The 22,546-nt window shown below is 36.4% G+C and overlaps 1 protein-coding gene across 4 annotated transcripts in view; it reads left to right on the top strand.

Moving 5' to 3' along the window:
- The first annotated feature begins 5,825 nt into the window (after positions 1 to 5,825).
- Positions 5,826 to 22,546, top strand: part of FRYL (FRY like transcription coactivator) — a 103,651-nt gene continuing 86,930 nt past the window's right edge. For all 4 annotated transcript variants that reach the window (XM_029999084.2, XM_041118277.1, XM_041118250.1 and 1 more), the window contains exons 1-6: positions 5,826 to 6,019; positions 12,454 to 12,507; positions 18,364 to 18,503; positions 18,956 to 19,052; positions 21,494 to 21,573; positions 22,069 to 22,149. In XM_029999084.2, coding sequence (XP_029854944.1) covers positions 5,900 to 6,019; positions 12,454 to 12,507; positions 18,364 to 18,503; positions 18,956 to 19,052; positions 21,494 to 21,573; positions 22,069 to 22,149 — 572 coding nt within the window. In that variant the 5' untranslated portion in view covers positions 5,826 to 5,899. The remainder of the gene's footprint in view (positions 6,020 to 12,453; positions 12,508 to 18,363; positions 18,504 to 18,955; positions 19,053 to 21,493; positions 21,574 to 22,068; positions 22,150 to 22,546) is intronic.

Raw genomic sequence — 22,546 nt, 5'->3', positions numbered from 1 at the left:
GTATGTTGAACTTCTTTGCCTTCATAAAGATGTTCACCATTTCTCTCATTCAGATCATGAGGTTTTTTCACTGATAAGAGTAAGGAGACTTTGGAAGCAATAGAAACCTGATGGTCTACAGGAACTGTAGAATTGTGAGATAATGATAAGGTTATTGAAGAAGTTGTCTGCTCTAGAAAACAGACTGCTGGTCTGGGGTACAGGAAACCTAGGTTTAACTGTTTGGCCCTGCTCATAATTTGTTGGGATGATACTGGATAGGTTGCCATCTCTTTTGAGCATTGACATCCTTATTAGGCAAAAAATAATTAATCTGGTGAAATAACTGAACATCTGTTGCTATGAAGCACTGTAACAATTGTTACAGATCTGTTTCCATGTACGTTAATAATCACTTCTGTGAGGTAGGATGAAATGTTCCAGATGTTTATCAGAGTAGAAGACAAAAAGCTTAATTAAAACTCCTTTAAGTAACCACACAGATAATATTTTCAATCTTTGGGAGTTTTCATATTGTCAGTTGGACACGCAAACCCTATTCTGCAACAAGTATCACAGAAAACTTAAAGTACCTGTGGTATTGTGTGCTGCAAAAATAATAAAAAGCTTAATCATTAAATGTAAGCATGTGTAAAATGATTTACTATCTTAGCAATGAATTTAAAAATAGCAACCAAGAATATGATCTGCTTGATGAAAACTATGGAGGACCTCTCAAAAGTGTGTTAAGTACCCTTATTTTATAGTTGGATACCTTATTTAAAAAACAAAATAATTCTAGATGTATTTTCAGATATCTCGAAAGAGGGGAGATACCTGATGGAAGTTTTGCTTCAGTCTGACCATTCCAACTTCCTGAGAAACAGCTGCAACTGAAAGCAAACTTCAGTTAAAGGAAAAGACATGAAAAACTTAGAAAGTACTATTTACAGCACATATGAAGTGTCAACACTTGGCTAAGTGTAAAGTAGTACCAAAAAAAGTATACAAAAGCTAAAAAGCTAACAATCATCATTTCATATTAGCCATGCATTAAAATGCACTCATTGACTGTCACAGGCTGGGGTGCGTTTGTTACCTGTTGGTACCTACTTTGTATGTTTGAATCCTGAATAATCTCATTGGTAAATAGGACGCTACTGATATCCTCAAATACTTGATGCATTTGGGCTATACAGAGAGAAGCAGGATGATAATAACAGCATTCTTTAATATCAACTTGGGTATTAAGTAACCTTTCCTAGTTCTGGACACTTGTGTTCAACATGCAACAACTTTGTCTCTCACTTAGCATACATCAGGGCATGTTGCCTTTTGACCTAGGAGTATGTTGTCTGTCTAATTATCCTTTGTATTGTTTTACTGTTCCTTGAAACTATCCAAACAATTTGGTGTGGCCCTAGCAACCAAACAATACTGTTTAACAGAGATTTCCTATGGCACTTGCTCCCAGATTTCCCACGTAGCGCTAGCTTGCATCAGAGCAAACAAACAGGATATTGTTTCAAGTGAATAACATTCAGTGTTTTCAAGCGATTTATGAAAGTAGTTTTTTGTTTTTGAACTGTTGCGAGTGGTATGATTTTTGGTTCCAGATTTCATCTGAACTTCTGTAGAATGGTCCATGTTTTGAAGCTTCAAAACAATGTTTGAAACTTAAAAATTTCTCTGGCAGCTAAGAGCAGAGAGTGGCTTATGCTTTGACGGCAAAGAATAGCAGAAAGAAATTATTTAATCCTGTCCTGTAATCATATTTTTTTCCATTAAACATGCTATTTAAAACCCATATAGACCCTTCCTACCATGTTATTGATTGCAAGTTCATGAGTAAATGAATCCCACTGAACATAATTATACCAGATAATAATGTTGTTTGACCTAGTTAAGGAATCTGATAATAGATTTTGGCTTTTCTTTAAGGAACTTATTAAACACAGTCAAGCTCCCTCCCCTTTTTCCCTCCTATGTGTTTTTTTTTCTGTGTGTTTAACTAACTTACTATTTTTACATAGCAGATAAAGCCATGAACATTGTCATATGCAAGGCAGGAGTCATTAATGTGAACCGTTAATGGTGTCATGAATTAGAGTCCTCAGCAAGTTCACAGATGAAAGTAAATCCTAGTAATTTATTCTGCCTTTTGAATACACTGGCATTTCAGCAAAACTAAGATATTTGTAATCCTCTCATGGCAGCATTTGTAATTGCTTCAGTCTGACATTTTCCCCTTGATTTTTCAGGGAGGTTTATTACCAAGTGAACAGTTTATGTATGTGCACACAGAGATAAGTAACATGTACAACTGTAGGATAGCCTTAACTCTGCTTCGCTGCTGGAAGAGTTAAAAGCCAAGTGCTGTCCCTGCATTGACTCTCCCCTTTGTGCTGGTGCAAGTGTATGTGCAGTCATGTGGTGAGCAAATTGGACAACTGATTGTGTCAAAATTAACTCAGGGAAAAAAAAATTAATAAGTATGCTGGTTTTCCAGTTCAGTTCTTTGCACAGCTGCACACTTGTGTTTGCTTGCACAGGAGGAGGATGGTGCAGGGAAGGTGGTAGCTGGCTGGGGGGGATTGCATCCTTCGACAATACTGCAGTTTATGCCATCTGAAGGGGGGCTGTGTGAAACCATAGCGAAGGAGTGGGGTCCGTGGCATTGCAGGCTGATGTAAGGCTGTCCTGGCACCGCGTTTCCCTGGCTTCATGGTCGTACCCTCTGCCTTGCACTGAAATTTCTGCAACACTTCTGGGAGCTGGTCTGGTTGTAGGCCAGTTGCTTCTTTTTTTCTTGTCAGGGTTAGGGTTTTGTCCAGTTTACCCATTTTGCTACCGAGTTTACCTTCTGTTGTCATGGCTGGCGGGAGGATTTGCCTGAAGTATGCCCGGGTTTAGTCAGTCTGAACAGCCTTGGTGTTTCATCCTTAGTGAGAAAAGCTGTTTTGTAGCTTTGAAAATTAACGTGCTAAGATGGTCTCTTACCGAGGATTAGTTTACTAATGCAAAGAAAGTAAAGATAGTACTTTGAAGATTATCAGCTTTCAATGTTTTCCCAATTCTTAAATGACAGGGGCTTTTTAAGGTGATCTTTTGGAAACTGGAGACAGAAATGTATTATGTAAACACACTATTAAGACTTGTCTACATAAAGCAAATTTAGGCTAAGGAGCATGTTAGTCCTTCTCGGTTTCTCTATAGAGTGACAAGAGCTGGTTGAGTACCAGCTTCTCATTGTTCAGGAGTGTGGACTGGACCGGAGCTGTGGAATGTTCACTTAAGTCCCCAGTCTTGATAACGTGGGGATTGTGGCATACTCCAGTAGGTAAGACTGGAAGGAGCCAAAGCAGCTGCTTTACTAAATTTCTTGTGACCAGACACAGCTAGTGATGTTCAAAAAAGGAGATTTAAACTTCTCTCATTTCTTTCCAGTCTGTTAGCTTCAATGTGTGATTTAAAATAATAGAGACCAATTTGTCTGTTGAGTAGAACAAAGCTTTAGCTTAGAATCTCTCATATTTAGGTGTTTCTGTTTGTTACCTGGCATGGCTTGGAAGTATATATTCCACCTTTGCACCTCTTCTCTCCTCAAACCTCTATGCTCTCGTTCTTGACGCCTAATGCATCTTTCTTGTTTCCTGGGCTGCCTTTACAAGCACTGGGGCTAAAGAATGACAAGAGCACGGATGCTGGAGAATGTGGATATTGTAAAGAAATGAAATATTTTTTAAAGCGCCTGACACATTTATGCTTCTGTACTGAGGGACAAGACAATCATCAGATATGGGGCAAGAAAGAATTTTTCTTTAAAGTCAGATGTTTTGGGTTGTCGTCTTTCTTTTGCAGCATGCACTTCATTCTGTTTCTTAATGCCTTTGTGTACTTTTATCTAGTGAACTTCCACCATAGGGATCTAGAACACGGCAGCATCTTTGATCTGCCATTGCCTGCACTGTGTGGCAAACACTCTTCTGTGTCTTTTAGCACCTCTGTTACTGAGATCAAAGTGCTAGATCAAAGTGTTGGAGGATGTTCAGAAATGCTTTATGGCATGTGGTGTGCGTGCATGTCGTTCTGGTGTTGCCCTGGCTGCTGGGAACTCAGCTCTGTGACCTTGGCAAGTCCTTCCAGCCTTGAAGACGGCATACTGCAATTTATGTACAGGAAAAAATATGCATTACTCCAACTAAACAGCAAGTTTGTACAAAAACTTAGGGGAAAAAACACAGGTTGTATGTAGTACTCACAACATTATGCAAGGTAACCTTCCTTTTTCAATAGAGGCTAATGTAGTTGTGACCATTCTGGTTTCATTCCTGCTGAATTGCTCACTTCACTAATGTGTTTTGATAAATGATTACTTTCAGTGGATGTTGAGGAAGTCTGCGTTATGTAAAATGTAACTTTCTGAACTGATAGAAGAAATTATGAATGGCTGAGACTCAAACTTGGGAAGAAGTGAAGTACCAAAGGTTTGGTCTCCATGGCAACCAGTATTTTCATGAATGAGTTGAACATTGAAAAAATGTTCGAGTAAAAGTTGTGGATAATATTTGGCTGATAGGAATTGCACATATACAAGTTGAAAACACACAAAAATTTTGCAAGTTCATCAAAATTGGCCAAACGTATCTCCTCACACTTTAACTGCAAAAAGCCTTAAAGAAGCTCACCTGAACAAATCACGATATGTAATACAATAAAATAGACTGAGACTAGGCTCTCTATACAGCTACCTTAGGAAAATAAAATCTTAATATCAATAGGTAAGAATTCTTAATATAAATTCCTAACAGTAATAAAAAAAAATATCTGCAGTCATGGAATATGCTTGAGAAATATCAGACCTTTCTGGGTAGATTTGGGGCATCATTAGACATGTCAATAGTTACTTTGATTTATAGTGTGCAAAACAAGAATTGTAATTATTTACTCTAATTGTTATGTGTATGTTAAATTCATGTGTGAGTGCATTCTGATACCTGATTTTTGGTCCTGCAATTCACATTGGGTGGCAGCTGTGATAATAAAGAAAAGTTTTTGAGTGCTTAGGGAGAAAAATAAAACTAAAGGTGGATAAATATATGTAAACTTAGCATATGACAATTTCAGTAAAAAGGTGAAAGTACTAATCCTTAGAGAGGGAGACTAATATATCCAATGTTATTTATATTGATTGGTTAATTAATATTTCTCGTAAGGAGGAAGTCTTTTAGATTTGTGACTAGAGAATGAAGAAAAAGAGTTAGCATGACGTGTCTCGAAAGGGTTTGCGTTCTTGTTAGGAAAATCAGCGTACTGACAAAAAGTGCCAAGAGGGGCCAAGGAAATATTTCTCTTGAAGATATTTGGATACCAAGTAGAAACTTGAACTTCATGGCCAATTTATAAAAGTTGAATCAAGCTGATGCCTCTCACAATATAGGGACATAACCCTTTACATTGGACTTTTTGATGTTTTTAGTCATACTTGAACTGAAGATATCAGATATTACCAGCTGTAATCTTTATCATGATCATCATACAGTTGTATTCAGAATGGGGTGGTTCGCACAGCGTAGGACAGTTATGCATTTTAGCAATGACAAAAATGAGTTACACTGTAAACCTGTATGCAACTTCGAGTAGAATTTCCCACCTAATTTAAAAAAAAAAAAAAAAATTCTTGTTGGATGTTATAGCTAGTTATTTCCTCCTTCTGGTTTACAGAATTTACCATGTGAATACGTCCATGTCGTGGACAGGTAAGTAAAGAAGTGACAGGCACTGTGTTTAGAAGCTCTGCTTTATAGCTCTTTATTTTTCTCTTTTTATTTTTTCTCTAGCCTCCACGCCACCCAGCAGAGTAAATAAACGCAGAGTTTCTCCAAGTGTTGTTTCCACCTGGGAAAAGAGAGGCATCATCATGTCTAACATTACTATTGATCCAGATGTCAAACCTGGCGAGTATGTCATCAAAAGCCTCTTCGCTGAATTTGCTGTTCAAGCTGAAAAGAAAATTGAAGTTGTAATGGCTGAACCTTTGGTGAGTCCCTTTTTTCATAGTATCCCTTGAAATCGTCCTGCTTTTTTTTTAGAATAGGCTGATTTATCGTATGTATGGTTACTGAAAAAAACATCCCCCAGATATTGTTGACTTTTCAAAGGGATTATTTCAAGAATAAATAGGCTTCTGTAAACAGGGTTGCTACCTGGATTAAGTTTTATTGACTTCCTTCAAAACTGTTACATAGTGGTTACTGGAAACAAGACCTCTTAATATTCATAAGTTCTGTAAAGATACAAAAGGAAATAGCGACAACAAAAAATGTTCCTTCATTAACACTGCGAAGTGTGTTTCCTGTTGATGTTTCTTTGAAATAATACTTTGACAATATACTTTCAAGAAAAGATACATCTGGTTTGTTTTCCAAAGTAATGACACGAACACCTGGAAGAATAAAGTAGCCAGCATATATTGCAGATTAGGCAAAATGGAAAATTCTGTTGATGATCCAGACCACATGATCTTGAAGTAAAAGGATTTTTTTTTTTTTTTTTTTAACTTGGAAATTTCTGGGGGGGAAAAGAAAGGTTTTTTTTAACTTGGAAATTTGCTGAGCAGGCGGGATGCTGCTGCTCACAGAGGGCTGGCTCACACAAGGCCTCTGTTTGCAACTGCTGCTTGCAGAAGTGTTCATGTGCAGAAGTGCACATGTGAGCACTCGAGCCCCAGTTTCGAAACTTAGTAGGAAAAAATGTTATTAAGCAGCAGTCCAAAAGAACGCAAAAATGTGGCTAAACATCTTTTGTGGTGTCACTGATGGAATCATCTTCAACTAAAACCATTAGATCAAAGGCTGAAGAAAAGGAAACATTTCTTTATACACGCCTACTTAGGTATACATTATATATACACGTGTGTGTTTGTGTGTGTACCAGGCAAGCCTACAACTTAAACATAACTTGTCTGTTTCCTTACAGACATTCAAGAGTCAGGTGTTTGGGAGGGTTTGGTAAGAAAGCACAGAAACTTTGTAGGACAAGGGGCAGGCAAATGGTGAAGGGTACGTAGCTAAGAAATGAGAGGAGAGCTCTAGGGGTGGTGATGCTGTGGGTGGAAAGGCAGACAGCTCTGCTCGCGGTGGTCTGCGTGCCTACTGCTGCGAATGCCGCTGCCTCGGCCCCTAAACGTACGGGGAGGGTAGTGCTTGGCCAGAATGACATGGACTGGCTTAATTCAGGTGAGCTGAAGAGGGCTCTTCCTGTAGACACAGCTAGTTTGGAGTTAAATCTCCTAACCGGAATACTGGTAAGAAGGTAAATATAATAGCCCTGGAGTTCACTTGTGCTGCAAAACAAGAAGAGTGATTCCCACCTCTGTTGTCTGGTGAGGTTTTATGGTGATTGCATGAAGTCTGCCTTAGTCAGGATCTTTTACTAATAAGATTCTGAAATTGGTATTTTGTGTGTATACAGTATGTATAAAATTCTTTGGGATAAAATAAGAAATTATAAATATTGCTGGAGTAGTAATTTGTGAAGGTCTTCAACACTTCTGTCTGGGTTCATTTGCTAAGTTGAATTCCTTTAAACAAAATGTTTTTTAATGCAATCAAATGTAAATTTATACATATAGCCAGCTTTCCTTATTTTATGTTGGTGGGAAGGACAGACTATACAGAAAAGCAGCAATTTAAAAGAGGTGCCAAAAGCTTTGGAAAAGTGAAACAACCTGAGCCTCTGTAACACGAAGAGGTAGAAGGGAATCCTTAGGTGTCTCAATGGAAGGAAATACTAAAGTACTGAAGTGGTTTTATTTTTGTACGTAGTATTTGATATAAATACTGACTATCCAGTTCTAGTGTATGACATTTAAAAAGAAAGATAAAAGGCTGAAAGGGCACAGAAAAGGCACTGACTGAGACTGGAGAAAAGGCTTTAATGGAAGAGAGGAAAGCCTTTTATCATTTTAGTGTGATTTGATTTTGTGGGATGGCTTGGCCACAAATAATAATGTGGAGAATATATATAGTGTTACATAAATCTTTAATGTGTTAGATGAAGCTAGGTTGTTGGAGAGAATTTGGAGCCAGACCAATTAAAGTTAGGAGCTAGGCACTTTTTAAAACTTGAAGATGAACGTGCCAGTAGGGGAGCAAAAATTAATTAAAAAATAATTAAAAAAAAAAAAGTAACTTCAGATGAAGACAGCACCTGGAGGTAAGGGGACAGTACTGTTTTAGCTAGATGTATGGGTTTCATTTAGAAGTAACTGACTTGTGATTTTAAAAAGTAACTAAATGGTTTCTCTGGCTGTGAATTCACTTACCATACTCAGTGAGTAACAAACTAGTTTCACTGATTTTATTAAGAGTTCTCTGCTTGCAAAATTTTAATACTGCAGTTTCCAAAGTTACAGAAAGAGCTTATCAGCAAATGCTTAAAATAAATGATTCAAGTAGCGAGTGTAACCGCAGGAAGGAAGATCATCCTTTTAGTAAGTAAATTAAATTAAAACACTTTTTTTTTTTTTAATCTTCTAAGTCTTTTGTAGTAATATATAGTTTTAAAGGAAAAAGGGCTCAGACACAATTTATTGTAGCTTAAAATACTCTTCCTCAGCTGAGCAAGGATGACTGTAAGGCATGATACCAGCCTTTCCCAAATGTGGAACAAACTATACCAGTGAAAAAGATTAGTGATAAACTCAGTTACCTTATATTTTGTCAGGCTGCATGTAAATATAGACAGTTAGAATTCAAGCAGAGAGTTTAACATGGTGCCACCAAGTCACCAAGCTGTTAGCTAGTTACACTGCTAACTTACTAAACTGTAGTTCAGTCTCACATTTAAGTCAAAACTAGCAAGAATATTTAAGCCTGTGGCCAACACCAATGATTTTATTCCATCATGGAGAAACTAAACTCAGACTAGCACTGTATGCTTTTGTAAGTCTTGCCAAGGTGCTTTCAAAAGCTTGTCTGAAGTCTGTAAAATTTAGCACACTGCATTTCTTCAGCACAGCCTTTCTCCTATGCTGCTCTGACGCGGGGGCAAGAACGCAGGTGCTGCCCAGCAATTGGGCTGCAGGAGGCAAGGCAGCATCACTGGTCTGGTCTCTTACTTGCAGCTCGGAGGACAGAAACAAGTGCTCGAGTTCTGCTGTGTTCACCTGAGCCGCCCTGCTGAGGTGCACTAACCACCAGAGGACGGTGCTGGTGAATACTGGAGAGGGGCCAACGGGTGGTACCTTTTTCCATGGGTGCAGTTGTTTGCACAGCACACACATGTCTGTCTACATCCTGATCTCTGCTGCCTGCCATATGTTGACATTTCTGCTTTACACAATGCATGCAAAATGCTCTTTGGTTAATTCAATAGTAGGTTGGTTTGGTTTTTTTGTTTTGGGTTTTTGGTTTTTTTTTTTTCATTTCACTTGTAAAAGACAAATGTAGACCTATTATTTCCATCTTTCTCTGAACTTCAGGAAGCCAGGAAAATAAATCTTAAATTATTAATTCAGTGAAAGTTTCCAGACCTTTACTTTATGCTGTTGGGTAGATTTTTGTAAGTCATGTGAGATGACTGGGGCCATGACAAAGCAGAGTTAGAAGACAGCATTGAAGGAAAATAAATTTTAAAGCCATACAAATAATTCAAAGGCCTTGATAAACCTGAGACTGGGTTAGAGAGTATTATTTGCTTATGTCACATTTGTTTGGTCGGTGTTACATTAACTACAGTGATATTTACCTTTTAGCAGTTAGGATCTTTAATGCTGAGGAAAAATAATAGAGAGGATTATGAACTTGCAAGGTCTTCCTTCTTTCTGATACTAAAAATCTTAAAAGTTATATCAACATCTAATGTACAGAAGTGTCTCAATTAGTATAGAATGTGGGGGCTCAAACTTTCAGAACTATCTTAAAAATAGTTTGCTATCTATTGACATGGATTTCACTTCATCTGAAGACTTGGAGATTATTTCACTTCTCTTTGATTTGTTATCATTCTTTTCTTTAGCTATTTCTGGTTTTAGACACATGCAATGGGTATAATAAACCCAGTGTTTGTTCACCTGTATCATAGTTTCATAGTACCATGCTGGAAACGCGGCATGTTGGGGCATTGTATCATAAGAAGACTTAAGGAACCTGACTTTTACTGTCTTCTTACAGGAAAGTAATTTCTCTATCTTCTCAGGAAATAGTTTTCTGGTTATTTTCCTTCAGCTTATTTAGTAATATACGATGTTTATATAGGGTGGAACATTTCTCGTGTTTCTGCTTTATAGATAAGATTACAATTATTTGTGCAGTTTATCTAAAAGCATAGTACAGTTAACATGAATTCACCTACAGTAGGCGTTTCCTTATAAAAAAAGGGTAGGGAGGAGTTCAAGTTAAAAGGGAATTCTGATTTGCCAGTGCTCTCTGGAGCTTTTAGTATCTGCTGCAAAATGTCAATTCTCATAACAGTATTTTGAACAGACATAACATGTAAAATTATATGAATTTGTAGGACTCAAAGAAATGTTTATTTACCAGCTTCTGAAACCTTTTCCCCTTTGCTTTCCTCTTTGCACAGTGAAAGAACATTGGCTAATACATCAATAGATGAACACATAGAACTATTTCAGAATATTAAATGCATTTTCCTGAAACCACCTTCTTCTTTGAGATATTTTTTATTTAGGCATACTGGAAGTATACATAAATGGCAGTGTTTTCTTAGACAATTAAGTGGGTTTCTTTGGATTATAGAAGGGGAAAATAGTCTGACTTGTGAATTGGTACCTATATTATTTCAAGTTATACTTCCAGAGTAAGCAAATGGTTTTTGCCTGGGCAATGTTGAATTCAAGTTTTCAGAGGCTGTAATAGTTGCCAGAGATTGTGTCCTTTTGAACACCAAATACAGCTGCACTCATCACAGAAAATGCCAGAAATTGTCTCGTATTTTCAAGATTATGATTAGGACAAGTGAAAATAAGCCGCCAGTTTGAGTCTTAGACTTAGTACATGCAATCCCAATTTTTATCTGTTTTAACATATAACCTCTCCGTTGCAGCCTTGTAAGTGTTAAATGCCAAGCAATATTGACTTTTAAAATTTTTGTCAACAGCCTTGACAGCATGGGTGTTGTCTCTTACTAAACTACTGAGCAGTTATTTTGTGTTAACTGAGGCACAACCTGTTGAGAGCAGTACTGGCTATCAGTACTGCTGACACCTCCTTTTACATCCCAGACCAGGCAAGGTAACAGCTCTTCCAGCTTACTGCTTGACTTAACTTGCTCCCTAAAAGCTCTTTGTTTGCTTACTGCAATTTAATGTGAGGTATTAACTCCTTACCTTGAGTACTTTTTCTACTTTCCTCATCAAAGATAACATTTTTGATTCATTTACAATAAAGTGAAAAATAGTTTAAAATTTCTTTAAGTAGCAAGAAATGCTCATTACATCTTTATATATCTTACTGCTTTGTAGTACACCCTTAAAGCTGTTACTGTGGCATTTGGCTTACCATAAATCATTGACCCTCAGAGCCAGTACATGGGACTTACTTTTTTTTTTTTTCAATCCCCTTGCTGACCACACACACACACACACACACACACACCCCTTCCCCTCTCCCCCACTTCCCCTTTTCTTTTTTTTTACTTTCCAGGATACCCTAGCAAGAGACTATAAAAGTTTTATTTCTTGTAACTGTATAATTTGGTACTCTCCACAGTGACTAGTAAGAATTACTGTTACATTACTATTACAGTTCATGAGTGTTTTGTTTTCTTAATGCTTTAATTCTCACTAAATTATTTTGTCAGGAATATACTGCTCTGTTAAAAGTAAAATTAAATTATGTCTTATGGTACTGGTAGCAATGAAATATTGTAATGATTAAACTCTAGTAATATTGCATCTTTTCTGTACCTTACAAAGTTATTTCAAATGTAAAGCAAGTTATTATTGACATAGGTTTTCTAGCTATTTTTCATTGTAGTTCAGGAGAAGCGCAGACTGGAAATGCATTGAACAATTGTCTCTGCCTTTGTGAAGGCATTTTAAAATTCATTCTTGTAGCTTACAATAACTGCCTTATATGAACATGAATATGCTTGTTAATTCAGATGGGAATGGCTTTCCTTCTAAGTTACACTTGGCACCCACTGCCAGCTATGTCTGTTGAGCATACCGCTGTAGGCCCTGCTGTTTGGGAGAGGTGTCTGACATTTTCTGTTTGTCAGTCTTTAACGTTATTGCTATTAAGCTACCAAATTAGATTTAGATCTGTATTCTTCTATTTTGTGAGTACACTTCACATCTTCAGAAATGGTTGTAGATTAAAAATAATGCAAATATTCACATTAAAAGTTGTTTCTTTGTTCTGTGATATAACTGAGAAAGAAGGAATCTATCATTGATAACAGTCAATTGCACTGTGAAATTCACGTTTCTTTTTATTTTTTTCTCTACAGGAAAAGCTCTTGTCCAGATCTCTTCAAAGAGGTGAAGATCTTCAGTTTGATCAGGTAGGAAACATGTAGTTGAAGGCAGTTTTTATTGGATTAAGGTGGCCTCTGTTTTTGCAGAATAGTGGTTCCACTGTTGAAATGACATGGAACATCCACGTCTGAATCAGTGTCAGAAGATTTAGACCTTGAATGTTAGTTAGACTTTATTTTCCATTGTAGAATATGATAGTAAGAAACTACTAGAATAGATTAATTATTTGAAGGTAGCAGTGAGAGATGCTGGAGGAAAGATGCTGAAATACGAGAAGACTTAATTTATTTCTATTCCTGTTAACAAGCTTTGTGTAACCTCAGCCTATATCACTTATTGTTTCCGTGTTTGGGGTTCTGCTTTTATAAGCAAATAGTGTTAATTTCAGTAACACAGCTTTACTGAGGGCTTTTTGGTTCTGTGGCAGAAGGCACAAGGTAGATTTTAAATGCTACTTTGTCCTTTACTGAGTGTATAGTCACACTGTGAGGCTATTCTGTTTCACTTACTATAAGTGAACTGTACATGGAATAACTCTCTGTTCAATTTATTCATGTTTATTGTCTGTATTTCTAAATCTTTCATAGTATAGGCATGTTTTTGTCCCATAACTACTTCTTTGCAATGGAGAGGCAGCATTCAGATGAAGCCCCGTTATGTGCCTGTTCCTGTTCTTAACTGTTACCGAACAGTGTCTTACTGCATGAAGTTTAGTGTTCTGTCCATATCTTCTGTAACTGGATTTTTGTTTAATGCTTTCCATTACTCCTCGGATATAGGTATTAGACATTGCAGTGAAATCTGTGGACCTGCCCCTACTTTTCAGTTAATGCCATCCATGCACCTCCTTTCCCTCCTCCCAAAAGAGAAACAAATAATAGCATGTAATATTTGATGTATAATTTCCTTTTCAAAGAAAAACAAAAACAAAACCACCACCAAAAACCTCACGTAGCCTTTTAATGTTTTCTAATCTAACCTGCTGTAAGGCCATTATCTCCTAAATGCAAGTTTACTCATAAGCAAGGAAAACGGGTGAGGGGGGATAGGGCATAAATTCTTTGGTAGCTACAGTATTTTATTGTAAAAGCTAAATAATATGCATGATAGGGATGAACTAAGGAAATCTGTAAATCAGTAATATTACTAATTTTTCTACTAACTCCCACCTTACACATTTTTCCTCAGTTAAGGATGCTTTTTATAAATCAGTAGTAGTTGTGTATTAAACTACATGAGGTTCTAAAAATATGCTGAGTGAAGAAAAGTAAAAAAATAAAACATATAACTTTTGAAATATTGTAATATACAAATAAACTTGTTTTCCTGAAAATGTAGTACTCTTAAAATAATTTGTTTTGATTGTGTATGTGTATATGTGTGTGAGTTCTTATTTTGTTCTTTTTCTACTGGTAATCTACTTTGGGTTCACTGAGATCTGAATTTTAATGGTACTGAGTAACTACTTTAGAAAGTCAGAGCAGAATGTCTCCCTTCTGGTGACAGGGATTGTGAATTTTGATAGGGAATTTTGAACGTTGTTTGGCAAAACGGATTAAGATTGCTTCTCTCAGTTCATTGCTGGGTGTATGAAACCCATATTAAGATCAATTCTCGGGGAGTGCAGAAGACTGCAGAGTAAAAAGAGACTGGCAAAGTACGGGAGAGAGGAGGATCCAGAGTACACAGCCATAGCATCTGGCAGAGAAGCTTGAGCTGTTGCTAGGCCAACCTTGTTCACCCAGAGATCTTCATGGAGTTAGGAATTTGAGTCTAAAAAGTGGCTTTAGCTGTACTGATACGGTGTCTGAGCTAGTAAGCGTTATACTTTGTGAATAAAAAGAGCTAGTAAGCGTTATACTTTGTGAATAAAAAGAGCATGACTGAAACACAGGAGGGACTCTGGGAGTAAGAAGGTATCTAGTTAACACTCATTCTCTCAGCTCAGGAAGTGATGAGAAGAGGGATGGAGGAGGAAGGTGTGTAGTGTTGCCTGTCTCTATCATGAAAAAGTACAATAGCTGTTTAATGGGATTGTAAGTTGTTTCTGTTGGAAGCATAACCAGATCAAGAGGGCTGCTATTATATCTGAGTGTGCAAAATCAAGAGTTTCTAATTTTCAAATAGTACAATTCTTTTATTTGTCGACTGAGGTTTTAATTGAAACAAAAATGTAAATTTAGCTAAGAGAGATGAAAGTTTGGAAAATGAGAAGGGAATGTTTATGTTGTTACACTTCTAAACTGTTAAAAAATCTTAGCATTTTAGTACCAGTGCTTTCCCTTTATCATTCCCAGTGCATCAAGAAGCTACCGGAGAGGAATTTTTTTTAGAGCATATATTACATTTCTTAAAATATTTTTGCTTGTACAGCTTGAAACTGAAATAGCTTGTATTTTTCATCTTTTGTTTGTTGTAGGAATCATACTTGGCAATTTCCGACTCTTGTCCTAAGATACCAAAACGTTATGATCACGCAGAAGCATATCTTGGCCATCTCAGTGACTGAAAGCAGATGTGTCTCTGGGGTTCAGGCTTGTTCATTATTAGGCACAACTTGAGCGATGTTTTCAGGATCAGGATTTTGGCCATAGCTGGAATTTGGCCTCTAGCATCTTAGTATAATTTTGCTTATCTCTCTCCTTACCTCTCAATATACTGTTGGGTATGTTAAGTGCAGCAGTTAGTAATGTGCTACGGCCTTTTAAGACTGGAGCATGCTTTGCTGTTTCATTATGAGGAATGTTAAGTATACGTCATGATGACTAGCGCAGCCCTGTTCTCTTGGGCATTACAGGATCTCTTTGTCTGGATTGCTGTTTTCAACCTAGGCATAATTTAATACTAAACTAAAAGGGGTTTCTTACAATTTTTATACCAGGTGAACTTGAATTTAGTATCCAAGCAGTATGGTAATTATATTAAATAAGAACAATAAGCATATAGCTCATGTTCTGCTTAGCAGCTATGTAATATGAACAAAGATTTCACCTTCCTGATAATTCCAGTGCCTTTTCATTAGAATGATATGGATGCAGAACTTGACAGGAAATAAATAATTATAATGTAAAACTGATTTTTTCGTTTCAAGAGAAAAATGCTTTATAATGCCAGTAGTTTCTGGGTTTAGCACTTAACCAATGTCAAATTTTTTAATGCATGTGATACAGCTTGTTTCTGTGGAAGATGATGTAAATTGCCTAACTGCTGGAACATTTATGAATGATAGTAGTATTAATATACTCTGTAAACTTGCAGGAAAACCTCAGGAAAAGGTTTAGTAAAGCTTAAAGTGCAGCTTTCCTTTTTCTTCTACTAATAAACCTGTCATTTCAGAAGGAGAGCAGAGAAGTAGAAGTGCTTTGTGGGGTCATTTTACATTGACAGCACAGGGTAATTTAAGTGTACACTTAATCTGTTCCTGTCCTCTTGTGTGTGTAGTTGCTGTATGAACATAGCGCTGTGCAACGTATTGGATATATCATTATTTTTAAAGAAAGAGAAATTGTTATTTTCAGAGAAAGATATTGAAGTATTTCCCCAGTGTTTAGGTTATTTGGGGTATGGGTATTGACAGTAAATTCTGAAGGCAAAACAGATTTTGGATTGCTGTGGTTGGTCATAGATCCCTTCTTCATCAAGTTTAGCTTTAGCTTTCATTCTAAGGATTACCAGTTACATTGATGATCTTATGCTGAGTCTAATACATTCGGTTTAGTAACTCATGAGAAGGGTTCTTTCTGAATCTTTTTTTTTTTTTTAATTCCAAAATATATTAATGGTTTTAACTTGTGATTTCTGCTCATGGCTGGAGTGAGGTCAACAGAGATGGTTGAGTACCCCAGGCTGATGCAAGCAACAGGCATTTCTTGCACATAAAGTCTCAGTGAAAATTTTTTGAAGCTTTATCAATACAAATGGGTCTTTTGAGTTCCTTTTTTTGATGCTTTCTCTTACTGAAGGATGATGGTTTTAATAGTAGCCCACAAGTATCTCAAATTTCCTCATAATTTTTCTTTCCTCTTTTCTGCATCTTGGTTTTTTCTGAGGAAATTTGTCAGACCTCTGCCACATCAGAAAATTCTCTTGAGCAACACCTTAATTTGTATGCATTCCTCTTCATCACGCACTGCTTCATTTCAGATCACAATCTAACTTCAAAGTGGTAAAATTGAGCTTGTTTTTACTGTCCACTTCTAGAAGTCGAATGTAGGTTGGTTAGTTGACTGGGTATTTATTTTTTTATGGATATCAGTGCACAAGGAACAGGCTTACAACATGCTTGGTTTCCAAAGCACGTCATAAAGATTTCAACATATATTAGTGTAAGAATGAAGGTATTCTAAAAATTTAGCCTTTTGTTCTGAGATGCAAGGCATTATAGCAAGCCTACAGAGTATTTCTAGCTTTTGTTTCTTTTCTGTGTTAAAAAGGCTTTGTATGCTTTTGTGTTGCCTGCAATAACTGCCTTCATCTTTTTGTGCAGTTAGCTCAATGTGCGTGCCCCTCCTCCAGCAGGCATGCCTGGTTTTTACATTGAATCCCTTTGTAGTGAGTGTCATATTGACAGACAAGAATAGTAAGAGAAAAAGTAATCTCATCATTCTAGTAAAAATTTCTTAATGAAACCTAGTTCCTGTTCAGATTTGGAATATATGTAGTTTGTATTGTATACTGGAATTTAAAATTTTATGAACTTACAGAATAAGAATATGATTTAAACTTATTTTGAGGAAGTTTCTCCTCTTGTTTATATAATTAAAGGATTTTTCAGAGAGTCAAGAATGCTACTTAATTATTGTGATTTGAATAGCTGACTGGTTAACAAGCTGAGTAGAGTATTCAGATGGTTGAAAGAGATCCTCCTGAGGTTTCCATATGGTTCACCTGCCCCCATCCCTTCCCCAAACCTGAAAATCCAAGATGCTTCAAATGAGGACAAAGAAGTAATGGCATTGAAGTTATCTTGGTTTTCCGGAATAACGAATAATAGATAAGTTATAGCATGAGGATGGCTTCTATTGAAACCTCTTATTTGAAAGATGCAAGAGGTAATTAATACATGGTATCAGTGACAAATGTGGTAGGTAACTCTCCTTTTCCAGCCAGTGTTTTGGGGATGGGCTTGCTCCCTGCTGCCTCCTCGCAGGGAGTTTATAGCTGCTTTATGCTGTCTTTCTCCAGTCATTCTTCCCCTCTCCAAGCTTGAGCACTGACGAGTTCTGTTTAAGTTAAAGGAAGCCTAGAGAATTTAAGTTTCATACCATGTTAAAGTCTTCCTTCTATAATGGTTTCTATTGCCACTGTTTCACGGAGAACTTTACAGCTCATACGGGTTTTCTAGAAGACAGCACTAGATAGGGGAGGTACGCTGAAAGTAAATATAGCTTGAGATCTAGACCAGTCAAATGTATTAAAAGTACAATAGAATATCTAAAAGGCTCTTATTTTTGTTTGTATAATAACCAAAGAAGCATGTTTTTGAAGGTTATGTACTTCCTCAGTTCAGGAAGGTGACCTCTTATCTGTCATTTGTAATGTAAAGGTACATATACTTCAGAGATACATGTGGCAACATTCAGGGGCATCCTAAAATCTCTGCTGTTTTCACAATGGCTTTATATGGGTTATCTGTATAAATTTAGGATTCTGTGATCCCCGGGAGCTTCAGAACACTTTGCTTAAATTTATCATCGTAATTGACTTAGTGTGTCATATTTACAGTAATTTTCCTACGTGAAAATGATACATAAAGTTGCCACTTTGTAAAATTATATGACACATGGTTTTTAACATTGAAAACCATTTGAAGGAATGATTATAATGCTAAGATTTTTAGATTGCTTTATCATGCTAAACTACTTTTCTTACTTTTTTTTCAGTTGATAAGCTCTATGAGCTCAGTAGCAGAGCACTGTCTCCCCTCCTTATTACGCACCTTGTTTGACTGGTACAGGCGTCAAAATGGAACAGAAGATGAATCTTACGAATATAGACCTCGGTCTAGCACAAAATCGAAGGGGTACGAGTTTTCATTGCAAAAGTCTGTTTAATTTTTGTGTGCTTTCTTGTAAGAAAATTCGAGCTTTGTACTTTTCTGACAAGTATTTTGTATTTGCATCTGTCATTACCTAAGTCTTTGTAGAAAGAGCATGGCCTTCTTTGAGGTAGTATATTTAACTTGCGTAGATGATATGCATGAAGTGACTTAATGATTTGGGGGTTGATTTATAGAAGGAAGTTGGATGCTGATAATTCCAAGCTAGTTTGTCCCTTTTTGAATTGTTTTGGTTGTTGGCAGGCCCTTTTAGGAGGGGGCAAGATGTCAGTAATGCACTAAACCCCAAAGTCTTTCTAACCATCCATTTTACACGTGTGCAACAATGATTACATGAAAGACATGTGTACCCCTTCTCTGCAATATTTGTATTCAGTCTGGTGTATGATACGTGTGTTCTTGATTTCTTATTTTAGAGATGACCAACAACGTGAAAGAGATTATCTACTTGAAAGGAGGGACTTAGCTGTAGATTTCATTTTTTGTTTAGTTTTAATAGAGGTTCTAAAACAGGTAAGCTCTTTTGCTTTGGCAAACTTCTTTTAATCTTTTGCTTTTAACGTCAGTTTTGATCATCTCCTTTAAACGTTTGTATTAAAAACTGGAGCATATATATGATGCGCATATGCAAGGCTGTAAATATACTCTCAGTTGCGTAAAGCCTTTCGCCTCTCCTGTCTTTTCTTTACATGCCTGCCTTATCTTGGTTCATATGTCTTGGACCCACTAAGTCAAAGCTGCTGATGTACTGCAAAAAGCAAGACTGTAAAAAATAATATTTTATTTATATTCAGTACCTTTTGTCTGCTTAAACATTTTTAAAATACAATGTGAAATCATTGAATGACAACATTCAAATGTCACTTTTTAAAAAAATTAGAAAGGGTATGTAATTTTGCTTGGCCTTATAGTGTAGTGCTAGATGATGTCATGCACAATTTCTGTTAATATCAAATTTGCATTGGTGTATGGACAAGAGGATAGAGTTTGGCTTCAAGTAGCAGCATTTTTTTTCTTGCATTTTTTGAGAGAAGAAAAAGATTGCTGTAAGAAACAGTTGAAACATGAAGCAGACTTGACCAAATTTCATGTTTCAAATACTTAAGTAGTTTATGTCTTTTATGTATAGGTACATAAAAATTAAATGGCTTTCTGTACTAAGTAAAGCAAGGACTGTGGTTTAGTTTGCAAATAATGTGTAGGTGATTTCTGTTTATGTGGTTGTGTATGACATGTTTCTGATATAGGGAAAAATGAAAACAGTAAAACAAAAAAGCTGCCTATCCTTCTTTGAGACACCGACCAATCATCCAAAGTGATATTCCTATACTGCATGTGCAGAGATATTAAAACCATCAAACTCTCATGTGTTAGTGTTTTACAGAAAATCTTTAGTTTGTGCTCTGTCCCTGCCTAAATTTTCTATTGGTGTGAAAGAAAAAAAAGGGAAATGGAATTGCTTGTTTAGGATTGCAGGGTTGTATGGGTAGCTTCTGTATTTTGAACTGGTATTAGTTTTTCTGTTGAGTAGCGTACATGTTGCCAGTGATTGAGACGTCAGGAGAGGTGCCAAAGTTTTGGTCTTGAAGAGAGTCTGTGGTGACTCCTGTAATGCTTGGTGAGCCTCTCATGCTTGTACTCCAGACAAGATAGGTATTTTTCTGATAAGGATATTTTCCTCTGCTAAAGACCTGCAATGGGCCTCTAAACATAGATACACCACTTAAGAGACTCTTTCGGTCAATTTAATATTAAAAGTTACCTAAAGGAGCGTTTGTATGTTCTGCCTGTAACATGACTCTGCAATTAGGCAGTCAAACAAAGCGCCGAAAGGATGGCTTTTTATCAATAAACATATTTACATTCACATTACATCCATCTTCCTGTCTTCCTGGGAGCCCTATCATTGTTTAATTCTTAAAAACTGGTTTTAGAGGATGCAAAGGGTATGATACAGCCCCTTCTGTAATATGCCCAGAGCAACCAGAGAGAGGGTGACAGACATGACCTATGTAAGAACAAAAATCTTTTGCTTAAACGAGTACATATTACTCATTGTATGAATGTGCATGTAAATAGCCAGTTCCAGTAACTGGAAGTTCTTGGACAAATAGCTTGCTTGATGAAGAAGAGTATGAAATTCTCAAGCAGCGTGTGCTTAATTTTCTGTAGACAAGACAGTAATCTTTTCTTCTAATGTATTTTAGTGAAAATCGTAATCACTCTTAAACAGTAATATTTAATAGGGTTATTCTAGTCCCTACCTAAATTGCTTTGAAGTTTTAAAGATACTATGACTTCATAATTATATATCGTGCTTTTTTTTTAAGAATACATTTGGTTTTTAAGCAAATGTTCTCTTTTAAACCTGAGAAAAGTGGTGATGTCAAAGAGAACTTCAGTAAAAAAGGGCCTTCTAATCAATGGTTGGTTTTGGTTTCTTACTAAATTGTTATTTATTGCTAGGAAGATTTTTATATGTTTGGGCTGCTTTCATCTGCAGAAAGTCTGAAATGGAGATGATATCTCTTCTGCATTCTTATTTTTTGGTTTTGTCTTCCTTTATATCGAGATGAATTGCATTTTGAGGTTAAATCTGTGATAGTAACACCACACAAGGTAGAAAGAGTGGAAAGATGCATAGTTAACGTAATCTGATAAATTTTGATGGCAAATCCATAGTGTTTACATTACTGTTGTTTATTTTATTATGGATTTAATCCCTAAAAGCCAGTATGCAAAAATACTTTAAGAGAATGCCAGTACAGGTTGTGTAAACATTCATATATTGCAGAATTAACTTGATATCATATGTCAACAAAGGATGTGTCCTTTGACACTAGTAGGAGAGATTTCTACAGGGCATCTCACAGTACTGTTTATTTACTTCCTTCATACCTATGTGTATATATACATGCATAGTTACATACATATAAATGATATCTGCATTTCAGATACCTGTTCATCCAGTGCCAGATCCTTTAGTACATGAAGTTCTAAACTTGGCTTTTAAGCACTTTAAACATAAGGAAGGGTAAGTTTCACTTGCGTACTTTAAAATATTTTGTGTGTATTACCAGCCTGTGCTTGATTGTTGTGATTGTTCTCCTTTGCCTCACATGTAACATGTTGGTGATAATACTGTAAACGAACACTGGTTGATATCTTTAAACTGAAAACATATCTTGAAAGAACACAGCTGTGTTCAATATAATGCTAAGTTTATTTTGCTTAGAATATGCAGAATGATTTGCACAGCCAGCCAGAGTAAGAAAAGTCTGAGTTTGGATAACTAGAGGTAAACTTCTTATGCAGAGTATGTCTCTTACGTCCGCTCAATAAAACGACATCACTTTAAACGTTAACCCATGCATTTTATGTTTGACTTTCATTGTTTTTATGGTAACAATCTCTTTGCTATGGAACAAACTTTTTGTTTGTAATTGAGAACACGCTTGGGGTTTAGAAGAACAAAGTTGTATTTAACACCTTTTTTTTTTTTTTCTTCCCCCCCCCTTTTTCTCTTCAGGTATTCAGGAACCAACACTGGGAATGTGCATATAATTGCAGACTTATATGCAGAAGTGACAGGGGTTCTTGCTCAATCAAAGTAAGTTCAGTCTCTGACTCTTCTGCATTTGGGGAAAAATCACTCTAGACTTAAAGACTATTTAATATAGCAGCATTTATTAATGACCCCAGTAACTAATCCCTTACGTGTCAAGTGTAGTTGGGTGTGTTCTGGCATGTCTGTCTCGTGTTCCAGCACAAGAAATTTGAACAAATCAAGAAATAATCTTTAGTACAATACTGAATTGCTTTGCTGTCAACTTGTAGGTGCAGGGAAAGGAGGCCTGGTATCAGTCAATAGTAATTGTTCAGTTATCGAGTATATTCTAATGTGCTGATCATCATAGGCACTCTATAACTAGATATAAAGTATTAGGGTTCATCTTAGTTGTGTTTCTTTTACTGTAGGTGCTGTTATCACTAACAGACAAAAGAAA

Source organism: Aquila chrysaetos, chromosome 1, assembly GCF_900496995.4.
Source record: "Aquila chrysaetos chrysaetos chromosome 1, bAquChr1.4, whole genome shotgun sequence".
NCBI classification, from domain to species: Eukaryota; Metazoa; Chordata; class Aves; order Accipitriformes; family Accipitridae; genus Aquila; species Aquila chrysaetos.
This window is presented reverse-complemented; position numbering and strand designations above follow the sequence as displayed.